This window comes from Symsagittifera roscoffensis, chromosome 6 (assembly GCF_963678635.1).
Source record: "Symsagittifera roscoffensis chromosome 6, txSymRosc1.1, whole genome shotgun sequence".
NCBI classification, from domain to species: Eukaryota; Metazoa; Xenacoelomorpha; order Acoela; family Convolutidae; genus Symsagittifera; species Symsagittifera roscoffensis.
This window is the reverse complement of record NC_087067.1, coordinates 21353211-21377469: the sequence shown is the minus strand read 5'-3', so window position 1 is coordinate 21377469 and position 24259 is coordinate 21353211. Positions and strand designations below refer to the sequence as shown.

At 33.0% G+C, this 24259-nt stretch overlaps 2 protein-coding genes across 3 annotated transcripts in view; both read left to right on the top strand.

The window, feature by feature from the left end:
* The first annotated feature begins 955 nt into the window (after positions 1-955).
* Positions 956-18513, top strand: LOC134848524 (chondroitin sulfate N-acetylgalactosaminyltransferase 1-like). Of its 2 annotated transcripts, XM_063866022.1 has the most exons (5): positions 956-1329; positions 1997-2107; positions 8265-8375; positions 8524-9018; positions 17906-18513. In XM_063866022.1, exons 2-5 carry the CDS (start codon positions 2012-2014, stop codon positions 18488-18490), a joined length of 1287 nt encoding a protein of 428 aa, XP_063722092.1. In that variant the 5' UTR covers positions 956-1329; positions 1997-2011; the 3' UTR covers positions 18491-18513. The 2 variants fall into 2 exon arrangements, with proteins under 2 accessions (XP_063722092.1, XP_063722093.1); XM_063866023.1 differs by lacking the exon at positions 956-1329 and having other exon boundaries at positions 1816-2107.
* LOC134848523 (vigilin-like) overlaps positions 10274-24259 on the top strand; it is a 352291-nt gene continuing 338305 nt past the window's right edge. Inside the window, exon 1 of the mRNA XM_063866021.1 lies at positions 10274-10284. The gene's annotated coding sequence lies outside the window, so the exon portion shown is untranslated. The remainder of the gene's footprint in view (positions 10285-24259) is intronic.

The following is a 24259-nucleotide window of genomic DNA, read 5'->3' as shown; positions in this document are numbered from 1 at the left end:
ATAGCTTCACGAAAAGTTGTCGTAGGTGAAATTAATTAAAATTTTTGAGCTGAGGGTATTATTTTTTTCAAAAATAAGAAATCACAATCAAAAAAGGAGTAATACAAGACTGCTCGTATCAGACTGCCTTTTAAGGTTTATGGAGCAAAAGTAACAAAAAAATGTAATAAAAATAAAACGAAAAAAAAATTCTTAAAATTCAAATTTTTGTATGAAATCATCACCCCACACGCCATATAAAGTACAAAAGAATAGATTTCGCTCATTGCAACAAATCAATTATGGCAAATAAGCTTCTTTCAACCAAACTGGAACGAATTCTCAGACGGATCAAATCTCCGCTTACGCGTTAATAGCGCGAAATATATCGGGCGTTAATTGTCCCAAATTGGCCAAAATGGCAATCTTTAAAATCCCATAACTATACGAAAAATGATCACAAGTAAAACATTTTTTCAAATTTAAGCTCAGGACAACAATACCTTTTGAATGATATTAAAAAAATCCCGTCAAAAATAGCTAGTTTAAAAGTCGAAATTTGTCTGAAGAAAAAAAAACACCCGGAGCACAAATATTCCGTTACTTTCGTATCGAAAGTCGAAACAATTAGACAAAGACAATTAATAAGCTCAAATTTTTTGTTCAAATTCTACAGTCGCCTCTCGCCCATTTTATTTTCCACATAGTTTTTTGTCGGAAAAAAATCGTTTCTAGTAGTTTCAAAAAAGTATTTTAATATCAACGCATCTTGTTTTCGAGTTTTTCATGCCAAACACTGGCTAGCCCAATAGAGCTCGTACAACTTTTTGTTCGAGTATATCCATGCATAAAAGAAATCAAAGCGTTTTTAAAAATATGAATTGACTCACACACTGCCTCTCAAGTTTTTTTTAATGTTTTCATCGGATGGCGCGTAAGAGTCCATTCAGTCTTTTAATCGCAAGCTTTATTTTGCAATTGGTAAATATATATTTTCCGCTTTTAAGTGACAGTAGCGATTCACATGAACTTCGTAATAATTTCAAAGACAAGGTTTTTGCTTCATTTGTTCTTCCATTTTCTTCGCTATTTGTTACTTTTCTACTGGCTGCTTGAAACTTTCATCAGAAATTAATGGAAAAAATATTATAATGATTCGGTGATCCAAACTTTTATAACAAATCAGCAAGAACAGTTAGAAATTAAGAGGATGATGATTCATTTACCAAACTTGACAAACTTTCTAAGCAAGCAGGATTGATTACCCATTTGTACAATTCAAATTTAATAAATGAGAAAACAACACAGCTTGACATTTTGAAATCCTGTCGAAACCAAACCCGGATTAACGTCTCAATGCAAACTAGTACTTCCCAGTATTTGGTTCATGTAATGTTTCACCCAACTTTTTTTTTCTTCAATTTTTGTTCACCAAGTCCAATCTTCATGTTCCTCAATGTTCAATGTCAAAATGATTATTTGTTGAATTTTTGACTTCGTAAAGTCAAGGGTTAAATCGTTAAAACTACTTAAATCTGGGGTACAGGGTTGGTAGAAGTGCCTAGAATCTTTAAATGGTGTTCAAAATTTCAGATCTGTAACGTAGTTCGAACATAGGCAAATATGGGCCATCTATATTCATAGATTGAAACATGATTTAATACCACGGTGCTGAATCATTTAGTCACTTGAACTAATTATCATCGCTTCAGCGTTATGGTACCCTTTTTTGTATTTTTTTTTTCATTTTCGATTAAGCTTTGTCATATAATTATACGCTTCTCGCGATTGCACAGTTTTGTGCACTTAGCCAAACTCAGTGTTTTCAGGGTTTTCACTGATTTTGCAATGATCAGAATAAAAAGCCAAAAAAAAGAAGAATCTAGTGGTATGATATTTATCTCTGATTCATTTTCGGATCAAATTAAAGAGACACTTAACAGAGTTTGACGCAGAATGGAAATTACTGAAAAATAACTAATGGATACTGATTTGCATTGCAAACCCAATCCGGAAGAAACAACAATTTATCATGAAACGCTACTTGAAAACTTTGTTAATTCTACTTCTTGCTACAACCTTTATTCTGTTAAGAGTAATATTTGTTTGCGATTATACTGATGAAACGGTGAGTGAAATAATTTTTGAAATTTGTTCCTGCATTATCAATACCACTTCAGACTGCCTTTGAAGTCGATGGAAATGTTTTGGTTGAATAAATGATTTTTTTTTCAAATTTTAGCCGCAATACGTTGTTTAAAAACACAGTGATTGTTCCGACTTTCGATACGAAAGTAACGGAATATTTGTGCTCGGGGTGGGTTTTTTTTTCTTCAGACAAATTTCGACTTTTTAACTAGCTATTTTTGACGGAATTTTTTTATATCATTCGAAAGCCATTGTTGTCACGAACTTAAATTTGAAAAGATATTTCACCTGTGATCATTTTTCGCAAAGTTATGAGGGTTTAAAGATTGCCATTATGGCCATTTTGACCAATTTGGGACAATTAACGCGCGATATAATTCGCGCTATTAACGCGTAAGCGGAGATTTAATCCGTCTTATAAATCGTTCCAAATTGGTAGAACGAAGCTTATTTGCCATAATTGATTTGTCACAAGGAACGAAATCTATCTTTTTGTACTTTATATGGCGTGTGGGGGGATGATTTTCATTAGAAAATTTCAAATTTTCGAAAAAAAAATTTTCATTTTATTTTATTTCATTTAATTTTTTATGTTATTACTGCTGCTCCATAAACCTTAAAAGGCAGTCGGAACATTCAGGGCTTCGCCCTGATACGAGCAGTCTTGTTTGAGTTTGTGTCTCATTTCTACACATTCGGTTAATTTAATTCGCCACTTACGCTTTAATAAGAAAAAATATATCGCGAGTTCCGTAGCTCATTCTGAAATAGATTCGTCCAAATAGTCTGAAAGGAAAACTGAACAACTTTACAAAAATTTTTTGATTTTGATTTTGGGCAGCAAACCATTTACACTAAGTAAAAAGTTAAGTGAAAAAATCCTAGGTAAATTTGACTGGAGAAAAGAAGCCGATCGAGATCAAATATTCCATCAATTTTTTCGACTGTCGGAGCAGCGAAAGATAGTTTTAACCCGAAACACCGGCTTATTCTCAAATACCTAAGATTCGTAAAAGTTGATTTACAAAATTGAAAATCCAGATTGAGCAGTCAATCGTAATTATTTCATATTTCAGTTTCTTTGTTTTTTTGTTCTAAGGTATTGTTCACTGTTTCAATGTCCGCAAAATATGCTCAAGATTTTCACCTCAAGTACTTTTTTTCCAGGCCTAAGTGTTTCGACCATTTGAACAATTGGGAGGAACTTTGTTTTTCTAATTTTTTTCTTTTTTTTTCTTTTATTTTCCAAGATCAGCTACCACAAATTATCATAGAAGAGTGTTGTGTGAATTTTCATAATAAGGTTCTTTCATTCGAGATTCAAACGACATTAAGAAATTTTAACCCAAAAAAAACAGCGTTGAGAAAAAATATTGATTTTTTTTTTGATTTTTCGTTCAAATTTGAGCGATTAAAGCGAGCACGCAGGCTTGCAATAGCTTCTTATTTTAATGTTTTGAAAGCTTACAAAAGCTTAATTTAGGCCATACAATTTTTTAGTTTTACTCGATTAAAATTAATTTTTTTTGAGAATTTCAGCGTTTGTTTTGAATCATAAACTTCAAAAATTTAAAAACTACAAAAAAAATGAAAAAATTTTTGACATTTTTTATGATTGTTTTTTTTTTGTTTTTCCAGTCATTTTTCTACAAACCATGTTTTTCAATTTGATTATTTTACTACGAATATTCGCTATTCCTAACCTCTCGTTGAGTCAACTTTGAAAAAACATTCCACCTGTGATCCTTTCTCCTAAAGTTACGAGGGTTTAAATATTGATATTTCGGCCATTTTGGGACTTTTCACGCGCAATATTAAAGCGTAAGCGGAGATTCAATCCGTCTTAGAAATTAATCCAAATTGGTTGAGGACGCTTGTTTGCCATAAATGATTTGTTAATAGTAGCGAAACTTATCACTTTGTACTTTATATGACGAGTGGGGAGATGATTTTCACAAAATATTTTCATTTTAGTTTATTGCATAACTTTTTTTAAATTTTATTGCTACTCTATAGTCTTTAAAAGACAGTCTGAACATTTTTTTATCTCAGCATGCCAAACAAACGACACTAATTTGAAAAAAAAAAACTTTTTTATTGCTTTTAAGACTATGATCGGATCATTGGAACCAGTTTAAAGCTAGTACTTATATCCAATTTTATTATTGATAAAACTGTCTCTGTAAAATATATCTAACTATCCAATCATTATCCGTAACTAACACTTACAATCATTTGTAACGCTGAAATTGTCATAGTTTCAGCAACAGAGCAAAATAAACATTACTTGGAAGACAGCCGTTCTCCATCCGAACAGTTCCAGATATCTAACTCGCAAATACCAGTATACACTAGATACCAGTATTTGACTAGGAGATATCAGAGTAAGATTAAGATTGGTATTAGAATAAAAAATTGCACAAATCTATCCGGCCGAAAATAAGATAGCGTGACGAACAGAAGGTGTACCTTATCTGAACACTCCAAGAGTGAGCCAACTCGGACTTAAAATCATCTGATGCGAATAAGAGTCTCGAACAGACCTCTACAAGTTTAGATTTAACAAACACAAAATAGAAACAAGATAAAAAAAACACACCACAAATGTTAAACAGTAATGAAAACTTAATTAGCTTACCTCCACGTCTCAATAAGTCTAATCAGAAATCAAGCTTAGACCAGGTCAAAAACCAAACAGCAGTCCGAGCTTCTACACCGTGAAACGAAAAGGCAGACTGCATTTATTATTTCTCTACAACATTGTCAATGCTTTACTTTTTCATTCACTATTATGAATGACAAAACTTGGAGCAGTGAGATTCATTTCCAAGCTATTTACCTCCTTTTGATGTATAAGTAAAATTAATATAAAAACCAAAACCGATTTAGATCAGTCGTTTATTTTAAAAAGTCTGTGGGAACTTAAGAACTTAAAAACTATAATTTTAAAATTAATTCATTATGAAATACAAAAAATTATTTACTAAATATATTTAAAATAGTTTCATCAAAAAAATAAGAAATTCTTTGCTTCTCGAGGACTTCTGTCTTCTTTGCCTTTGCTTTCTTGTTTCTTCATCTAAAATATAGCACATAATCACTCAAGAAACTAATCTCATTTAAACTTTAAATTCTAACATTTTCCTAAATCTTTAAACTTTGCGCGACCCATGTTGCGAATTTGCGCGACTCATATTGCGACTTTGCGCGACCCAAATTTTAGCTATGTTGTGGCCCATGTTGAGAATTTGTGCGACCCATGATTTGACCGTGTTTGACTCATGATTCGACCCTGTTCGACACTATTGACCCTGTTCGACTCATGATTCGACTTTGTTCGACTCTAGTGTTTGTTCCACCGTCTCAATTTGCGACAAAAATTGGACTCCGATCGACCGTGTCGGTCGAATCATGAGTAGAACACCTCAGCCCAGAAAAAAAATTTAAAGTGGGAATACAGAATTGTTGAACCATTGATTTTTTTTCACAATTTTTACAAAAAATTTCATGCCGATATTAAAAAAAAACATCTTAAATAAAAATTGGAAAGATCAGGCAAGTTACCCTGTCAACGCCTTGACTCTAAAATGATACATTATTTTCAACTGATCTATTAAATGTGTGAGCAAACTTGCTTCAGAGAAGTATATATAAGCACAGAGTATATATATCAAAATCATGCATATTTAACAATCTTCCGCTCCTTCTAATATCTAAATTCGCTTCTTCCTCGGAAAAAAAGCTCCTCTAACAAAATGTGGTCAAAACCTTCTGTTCTAATAGCACACAAAAATATTGTCATTTTTCTTTCAAAATGGTTTCAAACTTAAAATAAGCAAATTTAAAATTAAAGTTGAGTTTTTCCTGAATTGGAAATAAATTTGAGTCCAGCGTGACGAGCAAAAAAACGAGCGCAAATGTTTTAGCGCAAAAAAACTAAAGCAAATTACAAGCACATTTTACAGTGATGATTTGAACTACTCTGACAAATTCAACAAATTTGCGCTTATAGAAAAATTGTGAGATCAGCTGGCCAAAAAAGGATGTTGTAACATATTTCAAAAAAGATAGCCAAAAGCCCGTAAAAGAAGCGTCGGTCCTCAACAAATCCTTCCGCGAATCGGTAACTATGATTTCTATAAATCATGTTTTGTCTTACTGAACTTTTACAGGCGAATCAGAGTTACTATTCAATTTTACTATTTATCATTTAATCTCTTTCTATGTCGCATTTTTTAATTTGTGTTAATTCATAAAAAGTACATGTCGCTTAGGCTTATTTTCTTCACAACCAGAGCTCGATGAGCCAAAATGCCGATTGCAACACAAATGATTCTTCGGCTGCAGATTTATTTGCACATATCTACCAGCAATCTCTTTGCTTACACCAGACAAAAATTGATGAAACCACGACTGAATCTATAAAATTCAATTCCAATTACAAAATTCTATCAAAATTCTATCACAAACTGCAATATAGTGATACTTTTTCAAAGAGAAGCCCCAGAGTTCTGCTAAAGTGTTTCGAGAAAAAGTGGCTTTGAGATGAAAATAAACCAAAGTTGTACTTAAAATGCTTTCGTCGCTATGGCACCATATCATGAAATCAAGTCATACATTTTGGCATTTCTCGAAACTCTGGTTCTACTTATAGTTCAACATTTCTGCACATGGTTTTATAGTGCACATTTTGTACACACAAATGTGGTTTTTGTTTCAAGAAACCGAATCGGACAAAACTCGCCACAGTAGCAAAAGTCAACCCGTTTTGTTTAGCCCTGACACTCCAACATAATTTGTTTTGCAGCTCCCTGTTTTTTCCGTGTTTTTAGGGTTCACTAGTTTTTTTACCCTTACTATATGGGATGCCAAAATACTTTAAATTTTTTCAACTGAAAGTCTTGATATAATTGCTTTCTCGCAAACTTGTTGGCCTAGATCGCGGACTTTATACCAAAAAACAGTAAAAAACAGTAAAAAACTACCTTATACCAAAAAAAAACAGAAAAAAACGATCTGATGTAAATTCTGTAACTTGAATCTAGAGCGAAAATTTTTGAAAATGGGAAAACAGAATTGTTTTTTGAAAACAGAATTTTTTTTCCTAATTTTCACAAAAGTTTAATGCCGATATTAGAAAAAAACAACCTATTTAAAAATCAGAAAGATCAGGCAAGTTACCCGGTCAACGCCCCTGACTCTAAAATATCACATTGTTTTTAACTGATCTATTAGATTTTTGAACAAACTTGCCTCAGAGAAGTATAAGCACAGAGTATACATATCAAAATGACGCATATTTAACAATCTTCTAAATTCGATTCTTCCTCAGAAAAAAGTTCCTCTAACAAATTTGATCGAAACCTTCTTTTCTATTAGCACACTACATTGTTGGCAGTTTTCTGCCACAATGGTTTCAAACTTAAAACAAGACTGCTCGTATCAGGGCGAAGCCCTGAATGTTCCGCCTGCCTTTTAAGGTTTATGGAGCAGTAATAAAATTAAAAAATTAAATGAAATTTTAAAAAAATGAAAAAAAAAATTTTCTAAAATTATTTATGAAAACCATCCCCCCACACGCCATATACAGTACAAAGAATCTAATTCGCTCCTTGTAGCAAACCAATTATGACAAATAGGCTTCTTTCAACCAATTTGGAACGATTTCTAAGACGGATTAACTCTCCGCTTACGCGTTAAAAGCGCGAAATATATCGCGCGTTAATTGTCCCAAATTGGCCAAAATGGCAACCTTTAAACCCCCGTAACTTTACGAAAAATAATCACAGTTGAAATATCTTTTCAAATTTGAGCTCAGGACAACAATATCTTTCGAATGATATAAAAAATTCCGTCAAAAATGGCTAGTTAAAAAGTCGAAATTTGTCTGAAGAAAAAAAAACCCACCCCGAGCACAAATATTCCGTTACTTTCGTACCGAAAGTCGGAACAATAAGCAAATTTGAAGCTTAAGTTTATCTATTCCTGAATTGGAAATGATTTTGAGTCCAGCGTGACGTATAAAAAAAACAAGCGCATATCTTTTAGCGCAAAGAACAAACAAGAGCAAAACACAAGCGCTTTTTACAGTGCTGATTTGAATTATTGTGATAAAATCAACAAATTTGCGCTTTTAGAAAAATTGTGAGATCAATTGGCCGAAAAAGGATGGTGTAAAACCTTTCAAAAAAGATAGCCAAATGCCTGCAAAAGAAGCGTCGGCCCTCAACAAATCCTTCCCAGACTCGGTAACCATGTTTTCTATAAATCATGTTTTGTCTTACTGAACTTTTACCGGCGAATCAGAACTTTTCAACTTTACTAATTATCATTTAATCTCTTTTTATGTCGCTTTTTCCAATTTGTAATAATTCATAAAAAGTACATGTCGTTTAGGCGTATTTTCTTCACAAACAGAGCCCGATGAGCCAAAAAGCCTATTGCAACACAATTAATTCATCAAGTGTCGGTTTATTCGCACATATCTACGAGCAATCTCTTTGCTTACACCAGACAAAAATTGATAAAACCACGACTGAATCTATAAAATACAATCCCAATTACAAAATTCTCTCACAAGAACTTGAATCAAACTGCAATATAATGATACCTTTTCGAAATGAAGCCCCAGAATTCCCCTCAAATGTTAATAGAAAAAGTGGCTTTGATTTAAACATAAACCGAAATTGTACTTCAAACGCTTTCGTCGCTATTGCACCATATCATGAAATCAAGTCACGTCTCTGGAATTTTTTGGAGCATTATGGACAAATCATGAGAAGAGAAGGGCGACTCAACTTACTAATATCTACATTATTTATGGACAAAGAAGATGTTCAGAAAGCAGCGGAAAGAAAACTATCACAAAGTGTCTTAGAAAGGTTTCATTTGGTGAGTAATTTGGTCTTTCTCGCTGTTTTTCAAAACTTTCCAGTACATTGCAAGCATAGGTTATCGGGATCAATTCCTGGTGGTTGCCTTTTTTTTTCATTTTTACAAATGCTTGTTGTGTGGTTTATTGTTTTTCTAAAAAAAGAAATTTATATAAAACACATTTAATACAATTTAATTACAATTTACAATTATTTAATTACAATTAAACTTTTTATTACAATTATTTAAGACAATTTAATACATAATTATTTTATGCTCAAATTTGTGTTTGGGTTTGGGCTTTCGATTTTTTTAAACTGCTCTCCAAGTTGATATTAAAGTAATTTTAGTCGCTGGCTTTCGAATCGATAGAGTAGTTTGCTTGAAAGTGACAGGTGAAAAGTTTTAAGAAATCTAAATTTCAGTTAAAAAACTTGCTTAAGAATAACATCTAGCAGCGAACCAATTCAAACTAGAAAGTTCTAATTACAGTTTTCAGCAAATCAATTCAAACTATGATTATATTTTCATACAAAAGTGGGTAACTTGAACTGCTTGCTGGTAACTTTTATTTTTGAGATCCAATCCAAACTTATCAAAAATTTTAAAACATTTCAAAGTTTCATTAAATAAAAATCATAAATTGTTTGCAATGTAGATTCCATTCCCTGTGAAATTTTCTATATTGACGACCAAACGAAATCTCATGGCGAGAACGCCGTGGAACTTTGCAGCCCGTTTTCAGGCGCCTCTGACCCTGATATGACTTTTGTTGGTTTTTAACATCGATAGTTGATCAATGAATTTTAAAAACGATTTAGTGAGAATGAAAAAAATTGAAGCAAATAGGGGGAAATTTCAGCAGTATACCTACCCCTGAGAGCAAAACGTCTAAAAATTCATGATTGAAGATTTGTAATTAATATTTTGTGCAGCTCTAAGCCCAGGTTACAAAATTTAGGTAGTATTTTAGAGCAAGGTGAAAAATTTTCTAATTACAACATTTATCGAAATTTTTGGTCATGTGGTCAACTGTATCAAGCATCTGGTCAACTGTATCACGGCTTTTTTAAGGTCAATGAACTTGCACTGTGTCTTCGTGCTTCTAGAGTTCCAATCTTCAATCATTTCTTCTATTTTGGTGATCAAAGCATCAATTGTACTCCTTCGAAGGGAGGTTTTAACTTTAGCAATTTTTAAATTGTCTGGAAAACTTGTCTATTGAAACATTTTTGTAAAACTTTGTCAAAACTGGGAGCAAAACTGGTCAAATCTTATTAAATATATAAAGAATAAATCCATTTGTATCTAAACTAAACTTGATTTTTAGTGATTCGATTGTTTGATATTTCATTTTGCGTTATATCTGCTAAAAACATTGATTTAATTTGCTTTCTGACTCTTAATTCTTTCAAAATATTAAAAGTCCTCTGCAACATTTGCTAAAAACCGGTTGAATTCGTCAACCTTTATGCTCTTTTTTCCTTGTCGTTGTTTTTAGTAGCTCATGTTAGATTGTTATACTGTTGAATATTCGTTGAATTAATTGTTTTGGAAGGTTTCATCATTTTCAACAAAATCTTCTTGAGTTTTTTTCAATTTGAAATGGTCTGCTTTGAAAAATTTATCTCTTTCAAAATCATTAAGCTGTCAAAAAGACTTAAGCTGTTCTTGTACTATGAGATGAGGATCGGTGGTGAAAGGGCAGCATCGATGAAAGGGTTACGTCTTCACCTGTTAATTGAAAGGTTCCGTGATCCATACCCGTTGCTTGATGGTGAGGCAACATTACCCAGCTAAGAAAAATAATCAAAAAATTGTATGCACGCAGGGTCAAAACAGCAGTTCTGCGTGATGAGCAGTGTTATAGTCATTTCTCTTGGGGACAGGGGTGGATATAGAATTTTCTAGAGGGGGCGATTTTTCAAAAATATTTTGTCAAATTTTTTAGGTCAACCAAATTGGTTTTCTGAGCTTTCCCAAATCATTATAAAGCAGGCAAATTTTTTGAAAAAACAGGCCAGAAATAGCGTTTCTAGGCACTTTTTGGAAAATGTTGGCCGAAAAATAGCGTTTTCTAGCGCGCGCTCCCCCTCAAAATTAGTTTATTTTGGTGACGAAGGCGCATTCAAAAAAAATTTAGGGTCAGTCATCCAAAAACTGATATCTCAAAATAGTTCAAAAGGGGACCATTTGGGTCGGCAGGAGGTCGAATTTCTGAAAGTCGAATCCCCCCGCCACCCACAATAAATCTGCTGGTGCTTGTGGATAAATCGTTCCAGCGGAAAAAATTTTTAACAGAAACTACAAACTTGCAAGCCGAGCTAGCCCATCAAATAACTTCTACAATTATTTTAAAAGTTTAATCATTGAAAAGCTTGCTTGAATCTTTTTTCAATGTGGTTTGAGCTTTGAGAAATGTAAGAAACTTCATGAAATATAGCACAAGAGATGTTTCATAGTTGGCTTGGAAATTTCCCCTTCTTGCAAATTGATTCGAATTGATTAACAACTAAAAAAACTAATTGATTCACACTTAAATTTTACTTAGTTTTTTAGTTTTTGAATAAATGGCAAATCAACCTGTCAAATTTTTTCGATGCAAGTTTTGATCATCCGAAAAGTTGGCTTGAAATCTGTAATTTTTGCTTTCGATTTGAACCAATAAAAGTTTTCTAAAAATTCAAAAACAGAGCCTTTTTCAAATCAAGTCAAGATAGCAAAACACATTAAATGAACAAAATTTCATCTTGTGAATAGCTTGCTGAAAATCAGATTTTTTCGCTGCAATTCAAGCTATTCAAACGTCATGAAATCTATCAAAGAATAATTTTTTGGAAAACTTGTTCAAATGATCAATTTTTTCAAAAATTGTGGAAAATTATTTCATCTATCTTTTCAAGAGATGTGCAGGTTTGTGATTTAAAAAGCTGATCTAATCAACCTAGTTTTTTGCAAACCGATTGAAATTATATAACAATGTGTAAAACTTCATTGTTTCATTGTTTACTTAGATTTTGAAGCCATTCTGAAGCCATTAGTCATTTCAATGAGCTGCGTGATCATTCAGATATAGAGAACCAAATAAATTCATCGACAGATTGAATCAAGTCATTCTTTGAGTCATTGAGTACTTTTTTGATACTTTATCTTGAGAACCATTATAAGCTATCATGCCAGAACAAAAAAAAGTCAAATTTCATTGTTAAAACTGTTTGCTTGATTTTTTTTTCGCGCATTTACTTAATCGACGATCAGATCCCTCTCTGAATTTTTCATAATTCAATCTTTCGAACAGCTTTGAATGCGGATTAACTTTTCTGTGTTCTTAATTTTAGTTGAAGTTCATTCAAAAATCAATTCGGATAGCTGACAGAAAATTTTGAAATCTATCCAGGCGGCTCTAGCTATCCATACTTTAGTTTGATTTTGTTTTGAAAATTCACTAATTAGTTTTCTGAAAACCCTGTTTTGTTGAATAACATTCCAGTTTCCAAAAAAAAAAAATCAAAAGTTTGTTTTTGAATAATTACCATAGAAAAGTTATTTTTGTTCCTTGATTCAGGCTGTAAGATTCAACTTGAATTGCCTAACAAATCATTCGCTGAATCTTTTGCTCGAAAATTAGTTCGATGGGCCTGTCAGCTTAAGTTAATTAGATATCATCAACAAAAAATTGAATGAAATTTGACCAAAATTTTTTTTAAGGTTTGCGTAAAAATCCACCAACGAAAAGTCTAATTTTTTTGACAAACTCGAGCTCCTGCTTGTCTGCATAACATCACAATAGATTTGCTAAGCGATTGGTGTTCAGTGTTTTTCAAGTACTTGGCTTTCACTTCCTTTTTTGAGCTGGCGCTCATATGCGAAACATCACAATAGGAATGCTAGCAGTTGCCCTTCCATATAAAAGAAAGAAAAAAAAAGAATTGAGTTACACAATGCTACATTTGTTACACCACTTAGGGTAGTAGTGTATTGTCCACCAAGTAATTGAAGACATAAGGTGGAGTTGTTCTATTGTTCATTTAAGATTGATCGGTTGATCGCTACGAAATAGACACCTTACCAATCGTGTCTATTGTTTTTATCAGTTTTCCGGTGCTAAAGCTAACTCACTCTTTTTAAACTATTGAAAGATTGTAGTTGCTCAACAATCTATTATTATCATAACTACTTGTTAACTTTACTTATAATTCAACCGTATTATTAGTTCAGTTTTCAGATAGAGTTAAGGGAATATCACAACTTCAAAATGTCCATCTGTTTTTTTTTGTTTTGAGTTTTATACACAATATATAAATATTGCTTTCATGTTTCCTACAGATTGTATATAGTTTACTTAAATATTGATCTTTTCACTTAGATTTTCATTCTGATGTTTGAACGAAACAAATTGAGCAAACAAATTGAACGAAACAAATTGAAAGTTATGTCAAAATGTAGTAATACAAATAATTATTTTGATCTGGTATTCAGGAGATGTGCACCTACTTGATTCCAAAAGCTGATCCAATCAATCTAGTTTTTTGTACACCTATTGCAACAAAAAGCAATGTTAAATAACTTAATGTTTGCTTGCTTAATAAGCTTTTCGAAAAAATGTTCAGAAATGATTCAAGCTACCAAAAACACACAACCAGTTTCAATTTTACTCATTTAAATCAACTGCGTGATCTTTGAGCTTTATTCGGACCAAACAGGTTAATTAACTTAATAAATTTGGTCAAAATTTTTTTCTTTGAGTACTTTGTTGGATACTTCAACCTGACAATCATTTTAGGCTATCAGACCAGAAAAAAAAAGATATTTCAAGATATTAACTTTTGATGCTTGAACTCTTCTTGCTCATGTATTCAAGCAATCAAAACTGTCTCCGAATCTTTCAAAGTCAAATTCGTTAACCAGCTTGTCTTGGAATTGATTTTTTGTCTTTTATATTTTTAGTTGAATTTCATTCGGAATTTTTTCATTCGGAATTCCAATCAATCTAGTTTTTTGTACACCTATTGCAACAAAAAGCAATGTTAAATAACTTAATATTTGCTTGCTTAATAAGCTTTTCGAAAAAATGTTCAGAAATGATTCAAGCTACCAAAAACACACAACCAATTTCAATTTTACTCATTTGAATAAACTGCGTGATCTTTGAGCTTTATTCGGACCAAACAGGTTAATTAACTTAATAAATTTGGTCAAAATTTTTTTCTTTGAGTACTTTGTTGGATACTTCAACTTGACAATCAATTTCGGCTATCAGACCAAAAAAAAGATATTTCAAGATATTAACTTTTGATGCTTGAACTCTTCTTGCTCATGTATTCAAGCAATCAAAACTGTCTCCGAATCTTTCAAAGTCATATTCGTTAACCAGCTTGTCTTGGAATTGATTTTTTTGTCTTTTATATTTTTAGTTGAATTTCATTCGGAATTTTTTTTGGAGAATTGACTGAAAATTTTATCAAAGCAGCTCTGGCTATCAAAAGGGTGACTTAGTTTTTCTTGAATGCTCAGTGTTTCGTTTGCTCAAAAACACTAAATGTTACAAACAAAGCCACTTCCCAAAAACAACTTGAAAAAAATCAAAAATTCAAGTTTTTGAAAAGACTGCAAGAACAAAGGTTAATTTATCTGTCATGATATAAGCTAAAAAATCAACTTGAGATGTTTAACCAAATCGTCCGCTGATTTTTTTTGGTTTAAAGCTTGTTTGACGGGACTGCCAGTTTAAACTGACCGGATATCCTTTACAAAAAATTGAATGTATTTTGACCAAAAATTTTGTAGAAAGGCGAAGCGGAGCGTCGCATCAATAGCAATACAACGCAAGCAAAATATTGCATGCTAGCGAAAACAAATTGACGGAAGTAACAAAATTGAAAAAATATATGAGCATTCTATATTTTTTTAACGAGCCACCACTAAGCCGACAAAAGATTCATCGAGCCAAAAATAGCCACTCTAGGTCGCTCATTGAGCCGGAGAAAAACAAATTGACATTAGAAATCATTGACATAAAAAATTTTTGAACAATTATGTTTTAAAACTTTGATTTTTTGCAAGACAAATATTTTTATTTTTTTTTTCAATCACCACAAACATCAAAAGCAAGAACTGCCAAAATTGTTAAATTTTGTTTTAAAAAATTCAATTAAAAAACACGACAAGCGTGACAATCAAAATCAACAGTTGCATTAAAAAAAATTGCTTAAAAAGTCTGCAGTTATTGAGCAGACACCCGTTTAGCCAAAAAATGTTCTATAAAGGTTTTTTGAACAATTATTTTACCTCTTCAGATGACTCTCGCTAATAGCAAAATTGTTTCGCTCATCAAACGAGGCAATATGATGCTGTTAAAAGAAATAAGTATAAGCCAAGAAAATCGAACCTTATGAGAAAACTGAGTAATGAAAAAACAAGAAAAACAAAAATCAAAAGGAATCAAACCAAATGGAGTTGATGAATTTAAAACCAAAATCAGTTACAAATATTGAAAAGAAAGGGTATTTGAAAAACATGTCGGTTGATTGACATAAAAGACGATTTGAGAAAAGTATTCAGTGATTTTGTAGACAATTTGATTACAAAAAGCAGCCTATAACCCAAACTGATAACGCTTTTTTTAATTTTATTGAAAAATTTCAAAAAAATAATTAAAACTAAAGTTCTGCAAAAGTTTCTAAAAATAAATCAGAAAATGAGTGCTGAAGAACTTCATTTATACAAACTCTAAAAATTTCCCAGTAAATTTATTCGCAGTGACACTCGGGAAGTTAATCAGATCCAATGAACTCAAATCACGTTATAATCGCCAAGGAGCATAGAAATTAGTAGTCAACTCTAAAAAAAATCGTTCGTTTTCAATTTTGACTAGAATTGCACAATTGTCTCACAAATTTTTTCTGACGGTTTTCGGAGTGCTTTGCGAAATAACACAAAACGAAATTATCAACTTTCTCTACAACTTTTAGAGACTACAATAATGAGGAATATTGAATAAGTAAAAAAATATATAATCCTTTCTCATCGTTTCAGTTTTTTCCAATCGTAACAATCTCATCAAAATTTGTCGATAAAAAATTTAAACATTTCATTACTTTGAAAATTGAGTATTGTAAAAATAAGTATCCCTATAGTACTACACTACAAACCTTAATAAAAACTGGTCTTTTTGCGCTCAAAGATGTCAGCAAAAAGGCATGATTTTTTTTTAATGACGATCTACCAGACTGTGTTCGTTTGAGATGATTATTCGAAATAGTTACTTGGCTGATTGTATACTTATACCGGAAACATTTTTTATGATTGTTATAGATAACATAGGGGAGATTGGTAAGTAGATCCAATGTATATTACTATTTAAAAATTGAAAAATTGAAGGAAAAACCTATTCAGAAAAATGTCAAGAAAAGCATTCATCAGCATGAGAAATTAATATTTGCCGAGCCTAAGCTAAGCCGACAACATGTGGGTGGACGCTTGTTGAGCTGAAAGTAAGCAAATGCCATAAAAAGCAGCTGTCATAGACATTTTTTTGACCTGATCACTTTTAAGACTTCTCTCACAAACTTTTTTTGACGGTTCTTGAAGTGGTTTGCAAAATGACACGAAATGAAATTATCAACTTTCTCTATAAGTTTTTAGAGACTACAAAATAGGGAATTTTGAGCTATTAAATTTTTAAAAGTCTTTTCTCATAGTTTCGGTTTTTTCCAATTGTATCAATTTCATCAAAATTTAACTCGAAAAAATTTAAACATTGCATTAGTTTGAAAATTGATTATCGTAAAAACAAGTATACCTTTGACACTACACCGCAATCCTTAAAAATCTTTTGTCTTTATGCGCTCAAAGATGTCTTAAAAAAGGCATGATTTGTTCAATGACGATCTACCACACTGGGTTTGTGTGAGATGATCATTCAAAATAGTTACTTTGGTGATTGCAGACTTATACTTGAAACATTTTTTATGATTGTTATAGATAACATAGGGAAGATTGGTGAGTACATCCAATGTGTATTACTATTTAAGGTTGAACTCTAGTAGCTCTAGTAGCAGTTGAAGTTTATTGCCTCGAATATCATAATTACCTCGGCGCCTAAAATCGATCAAAAGATTCTTTAAAATAAACCAAAATATCAGATCAAATAATTAATGTGTTATCATGCGCATGCCGTAAAAAGCTGAGTGGATACTCTAATGTATGAACGTAAGAAAAGACTGACGGCGCAACTTAAGACAAGACTTCAGCGGCGCGACTTAAGAGAAGACTTAAGCGGCGCGACTTAAGAAAAGACTTAAGGGGCGCGACTTAACATAAGACCGACGGCGCGACTCAAGAAAAGACTTAAGATAAGCAACTTAAGAAAAGACCTTAAAGGCGCGACTTAAGAAAAGACTTGAGCGGCGCGATATAAGATAAGACCGATGGCGCGACTTAAGAAAAGACCTTAAAGGCGCAACTCAAGATAAGACCGACGGCGCGACTTAAGAAAATACTTTTGGTCGGTTTATTCTCAGTCACGCCGGTCTAAAAATGAAAATTTTTAGACGCGCTGGTCGCGCCATTATCTTAGGTCGCGCCGGTTTCGACGGTGTTTTGCGTCGCGCCGGTCGCGGTGGTTTTTTTTAGTCGTGCCGGTCTTCAATTGCCAAGTTTCGGTCGCGCCGGTCTGGAATTGCCAATATAAAGTCACGCCGGTCTGGAATTGTCAAATTTGAGTAGCGCCGGTCTTTTCTTAAGTCGCGGACTTCGACCCGGGTAGTGAATATTGGTATTTTCCTAGGATGTTTTCTGAATTTCTAAAAGTAAATCAGAAGTATTTTGTAATTTATTTTAAGCTTTAGGGCTGAAGCAATTTTGAAACTATTCATTTAATCATAACATTGAAATACCTTTTCAGGTCTCAGATAAAGTCGAATATATGTCGCGAGGCCGACTGAGGAACAATGGAGCGAAAGAGGCCATCAAAAAATTCGGCAGCAAAGCAACGCTTCTCTTCACCGACATTGACGTTTTCAGTACCATTGAATTCCTCCAGAGATGCCAGAGTTACTCAATCCAGACCCACAGCGTCTATTTTCCAGTAGTATGGAGCGAAAAAATGCCCAAAAATGAGTTCAATGATTCTTTACCAAAGGTTAGCGGGTTTGATTTAGGTATCACAGAACACAAACTGAACCGCTCATTGAAAGAGCGAGGTTTCTGGCGCCGGTTCGGCACTGGAATGTCGTGCATGAAAGGTTCGGATTTCCAGAACCTTGGCGGGTTCCCAGAATATCTTGGATGGGGTAGCGAAGATACGACTTTGTACCGAAACGCTTTAAATAGTGGTCTATCTGTACTAAGACTTGAAGATAGAGGATTAATCCATAAATGGCACCCAAAAAACTGTACCCAAGAATTTGCTACAAAAGCCCTCAAAAGCAGCGACTTGTCCTTGGATCGAATAAGACATTGTAAAAACGTGAATAAACAACATTTATGATAGTTTATCCAAGTATATAAGTATATAAGTTCTATTTGTTTTTATGATTGTTCAGTTCTGAGCCAAGAGGTGTTTTTATTCCATTCAGTTGCTATTTCTGTCAAATAAAAAGTGAAATATTTGTTTCTATCAGAAATAAAAAGTTGATGCATTCCCTTAAAGCCTAAAAAGACCCCGTTTTGGCCTAAATTTCTGCGCCGCAGGCAAAATTTTGAAAAAATACGCCAGAATTAGCGTTTTTAGGACTTTTTTTAAAAAACTTTACAAAAAAAATTGCGTTAGGAATCATAGGAATCAGAAAAAGCAAAGTATAAATGTGAATTATTTTTTTGAAATGTAGTTTAAAGTTTCATGCTGAAATGGCAATGGTTGATCTAGTTCTGCACTAGTGCCAAACTTGTGAAACTTATCACACGAACATATTAATCAGTTGTCACTAATATGCAAGCATAAAAAATAGCAGGTCTGTAGGTATAAGCTCTTGAAAATTAACTAGGCGTAATGATATTTAACAGCGTGTCATTTTTTCATCAATTTTGCTTAAACAATCCAATAATTGGGCAGCTTTTCTGAAAACTGAGGGATGCCCTTACTTTCATGGTTGTGGCGTTTGTTGGAAAACACCCAAATTATTTCTGGTTGCTGGTATGAAAACGTTTCATAGCATGTCAAGGTTTGTGATAAGATAAGGCTACCACGTTAAATTTTTAGTATCAAATTTTTTACATTTTTTTCGAGCTGTCGTTATACAGTGCTGATTTAAATTAACCGGACAAAACGCCTTAAACTTGAAATTTAAAACCCGTTTTTTTTTTCAAATTGGGTTGAGTTTAGGTGAAAACTTATGAATACAAAATTTGCTTAAAATTTTAGCAGAATTATAATGGTGTAATTTGTTCTGCGAATTTCGGGCCCGAAATTTTACCCCAAAAATGGGTCATTTTGGCTTTTCTTAGTTATTCAAAAATTACGCCGAAAATACCGAGTCGATCACAAACATAATTATATCAAAGTGAGTCCCTTACGTAGCCCAATAAACTTTATGCAGGGTATAATCTCAAAAATATTGTATAAGTTAATTTATTTTTGTTTGATAGACAAAAAAGGTCATTTTCACTATATAAAATACCAACTTTTTATTTAAAAACAATTTTTAAACAAATTGCAGTTATTTTGGAGAAAATACCCTCAATAAAATATTGTTGGGCTACGTAAGGGGCTCACTTTGATTTAATTATGTCTGTGATCGACTGAGTTTTGCAAAACAAATTACACCGTATTAATTCTGCTAAAGTTTTGTATTCATAAGTTTTCACCTAAATTCAACCCAATTTGAGAAAAACGGGTTATAAATTTCAAGTTTAACGCGTTTTGTTCGGTTAAATTAAATCAGCACTGTATGGGTGAAGTGTTTCATCAACATTTTTTAACTGTTAAGTTTAAAGCTTAACTAGTTAAAATTTGGCTCTGAGTAGCGAATTTAATTTAAAATTAAACCTAAACTACAAGTCAAACGTCTAAATCATAATAATTGGACCTTTTTAAACAACACGATTTTCACCACAGTGACCAAAAAATAGTTTCGCATCATTTGTGATGCGCAACACAAGCGCAGCGTTTCAAACTAACGAATAAAAAAAAAGGCAAAATATAATTCAGAACATTTTTTTTTGAAAAAATAGAAAAAAGAATTCAGAAAAATATCGAGAAACGCATTCATCAGCTTTAAAAATTACTGTTTGCCGAGCCTACACTAAGCCGACAACATGTGGGTGGACGCTTGTTGCGCTGAAAGTAAGCAAATGCCATAAAAAGCAGCTGTCATATACATTTTTTTGACCTGATCACTTTTAAGACTTCTCTCACAATTTTTTTGACGGTTTTTGAAGTGCTTTGCAATATGACACGATATGAAATTATCAACTTTCTCTATAATTTTTTAGAGACTAAAAAATGGGAAATTTTGAGCTACTAAATTTCTCATAGTTTCAGTTTTTTCCAATTGTATCAATCTCATCATAATTTAACTCGAAACTATTTAAACATTGCATTAGTTTTAAAATTGATTATCGTAAAAATAAATATATCTTTGACATTACACTGCAATCCTTAATAAAATTTGGTCTTGTTGCGCTCAAAAATGCCTTAAAAAAGGCATGATTTGTTCAATGACGATCTACCACACTGGGTTTGTGTGAGATGATTATTCAAAATAGTTACTTTGGTGATTGCAGACTTATACTTGAAACATTTTTTATGATTGTTATAGATAACATAGGGAAGATTGGTGAGTACATCCAATGTATATTACTATTTAAGGTTGAACTCTAGTAGCTCTAGTAGCAGTTGAAGTTTATTGCCTCGAAAATCATAATTACCTCGGCGCCTAAAATCGATCAAAAGATCCTTTAAAATAAACCAAAATATCAGATCAAATAATTAATGTGTTATCATGCACATACCGTAAAAAGCTGAGTGGATGCTCTAATGTATGAACCTAAGAAAAGACTGACGGCGCAATTTAGGGCAAGACTTAGGCCGCGCGACTTAAGAAAAGACTGACGGCGCGACTTAAGAAAAGACTTAAGCGGCGCGACTTAAAAAAAGACTTCAGCGGCGCGACTTAAGAAAAGACTTAGGCGGCGCGACTTAAGAAAAGACTTGAGCGGCGCGACTTAAGATAAGACCGACGGCGCGACTTAAGAAAAGACTTAAGATAAGCGACTTAAGAAAAGACCTTAAAGGCGCGACTTAAGAAAAGACTTGAGCGGCGCGACTTAAGATAAGACCGATGGCGCGACTTAAGAAAAGACCTTAAAGGCGCAACTCAAGATAAGACCGACGGCGCGACTTAAGAAAATACTTTTGGTCGGTTTATTCTCAGTCACGCCGGTCTAAAAATGAAAATTTTCAGTCGCGCTGGTCGCGCCATTACCTTAGGTCGCGCCGGTTTCGACGGTGTTTTGCGTCGCGCCGGTCGCGATGGTTTTTTTTTAGTCGTGCCGGTCTTCAATTGCCAAGTTTCGGTCGCGCCGGTCTGGAATTGCCAATATAAAGTCACGCCGGTCTGGAATTGTCAAATTTGAGTCGCGCCGGTCTTTTCTTAAGTCGCGGACTTCGACCCGGGTAGTGAATATTGGTATTTTCCTAGGATGTTTTCTGAATTTAGCGGCGCGACTTCAGCGGTGCGACCTAAGAAAAGACTTAAGCGGCGCGACTTCAGAAAAGACTTAAGCGGCGCGACTTAAGATAAGACCGACGGCGCGACTTAAGAAAAGACTTAAGATAAGCGACTTAAGAAAAGACCTTAAAGTCGCGACCTTAAAGGCGTTCCAAACATAGCATGCACGTGTGAATACAGCCTGCTGCAGTGAAATATTGGTTCTTATCAGAAATAAAAAATGTATGCATTCCCTTAAAGCTTAAAAAGACCCCGTTTTGGCCTAAATTTCAGCGCCGCAGGCAAAATTTTGAAAAAATACGCCAGAAATAGCGTTTTTAGGACTTTTTAAAAAAAAACTTTACAAAAAAAATTGCGTTAGGAATCATAGGAATCAGAAAAAGCAAAGTATAAATGTGAACTATTTTTTTGAAATGTAGTTTAAAGTTTCATGCTGAAATGGCAATGGTTGATCTAGTTCTGCACTAGTGCTAAACTTGTGAAACTTATCACACGAACATATTAATCAGTTGTCACTAATATGCAAGCATAAAAATAGCAAGTCTGTAGGTATAAGCTCTTGAAAATTAACTAGGCGTAATAATATTTAACATCGTGTCATTTTTTCATCAATTTTGCTTAGACAATCCAATAATTGGGCAGCTTTTCTGAAAACTGAGGGATGCCCTTACTTTCATGGTTGTGGCGTTTGATGGAAAACACCCAAATTATTTCTGGTTGCTGGTATGAAAACGTTTCATAGCGTGTCAAGGTTTGTGATAAGATAAGGCTACCACGTTAAATTTTTAGTATCAAATTTTTTACATTTTTTTCGAGCTGTCGTTATACAGTGCTGATTTAAATTAACCGGACAAAACGCCTTAAACTTGAAATTTAAAACCCGTTTTTTTTCAAATTGGGTTGAGTTTAGGTGAAAACTTATGAATACAAAATTTGCTTAAAATTTTAGCAGAATTATAATGGTGTAATTTTTTCTGCGAATTTCGGGCCCGAAATTTTACCCCAAAAATGGGTCATTTTGGCTTTTCTTAGTTAATCAAAAATTACGCCAAAAATACCGAGTCGATCACAAACATAATTATATCAAAGTGAGTCCCTTACGTAGCCCAATAAACTTTATGCAGGGTATAATCTCCAAAATATTGTATAAGTTAATTTATTTTTGTTTGATAGACAAAAAAGGTCATTTTTACTATATAAAATACCAACTTTTTATTTACAAACAATTTTTAAACAAATTGCAGTTATTTTGGAGAAAATACCCTCCATAAAAGTTTGTTGCGCTACGTAAGGAGCTCACTTTGATTTAATTATGTCTGTGATCGACTGAGTTTCGCAAAACAAATTACACCGTATTAATTCTGCTAAAGTTTTGAGCAAGTTTTGTATTCATAAGTTTTCACCTAAATTCAACCCAATTTGAGAAAAACGGGTTATAAATTTCAAGTTTAACGCGGTTTGTCCGGTTAAATTAAATCAGCACTGTATGGGTGAAGTGTTTCATCAAAATTTTTTAACTGTTAAGTTTAAAGCTTAACTAGTTAAAATTTGGCTCTGAGTAGCGAATTTAATTTAAAATTAAACCTAAACTACAAGTCAAACGTCTAAATCATAATAATTGGACCTTTTTAAACGACACGATTTTCACCACAGTGACCAAAAAATAAATTCGCATCATTTGTGATGCGCAACACAAGCGCAGCGTTTCAAACTAACGAATAAAAAAAAAGAGGCAAAACATAATTCAGAACAATTTTTTTTGGAAAAATAGAAAAAAGAATTCAGAAAAATATCGAGAAACGCATTCACCAGCTTTAAAAATTACTGTTTGCCGAGCCTACACTAAGCCGACAACATGTGGGTGGACGCCTGTTGAGCCGAAAATAAACAAATGCTATGAAAAGCAGCTGTCAAAGAATTTTTTTTGACCTATTCAATTTTAAAACTTGAACCAGAGCCGAACTGAATTATATTAGCAAAAAAGAATCATCACTTGTAAATAGAAAAACAAAAATAAGTTCACAAAGCCAATAAAAACCAGCCAAAAATTTTTTAAGGAATAAATAATTTTAAAACTTATTCAGAATTTGAGTTGGCAGATTGAGAAAGTAAAGGGACGATAGATAATTTTCAGTTATAGTGAAGATTTTTTAAACTAAAAAACGTCCATGCTATGGAAATTGAGTCGTTTAAGATGAATAGACAAAGAATATCGGAAATTTTTTTCTCAGAAATAATTTCAACTTCATACCTTCCAAAAATAAAGAATGGCCGACCGATACTCGAACCTGAAATCTTAGGGAGAAAACGCAACAGCGTTACCTCTGGCAGCGGATCTGATGAATCTTATTTTTCAAAAAAAATGCCCGTTTGACTGGCAAAACTATAAAAACTAATTTTTGCAAGATAGCAAATAGAAATACAGACGCAACTCGATCTTTTTGAAAAAAAATTAACTGAAAGAAGTCGAAAAATAAAACATTTACAAAGCATAAATTTGTCCCTGGTGATAATTATAAATGGCCTTAAAAAGTATTTGAAATCTTGTACCGAGTGGCAACTAAGTCAAATAGACTTAGATTGGCTCC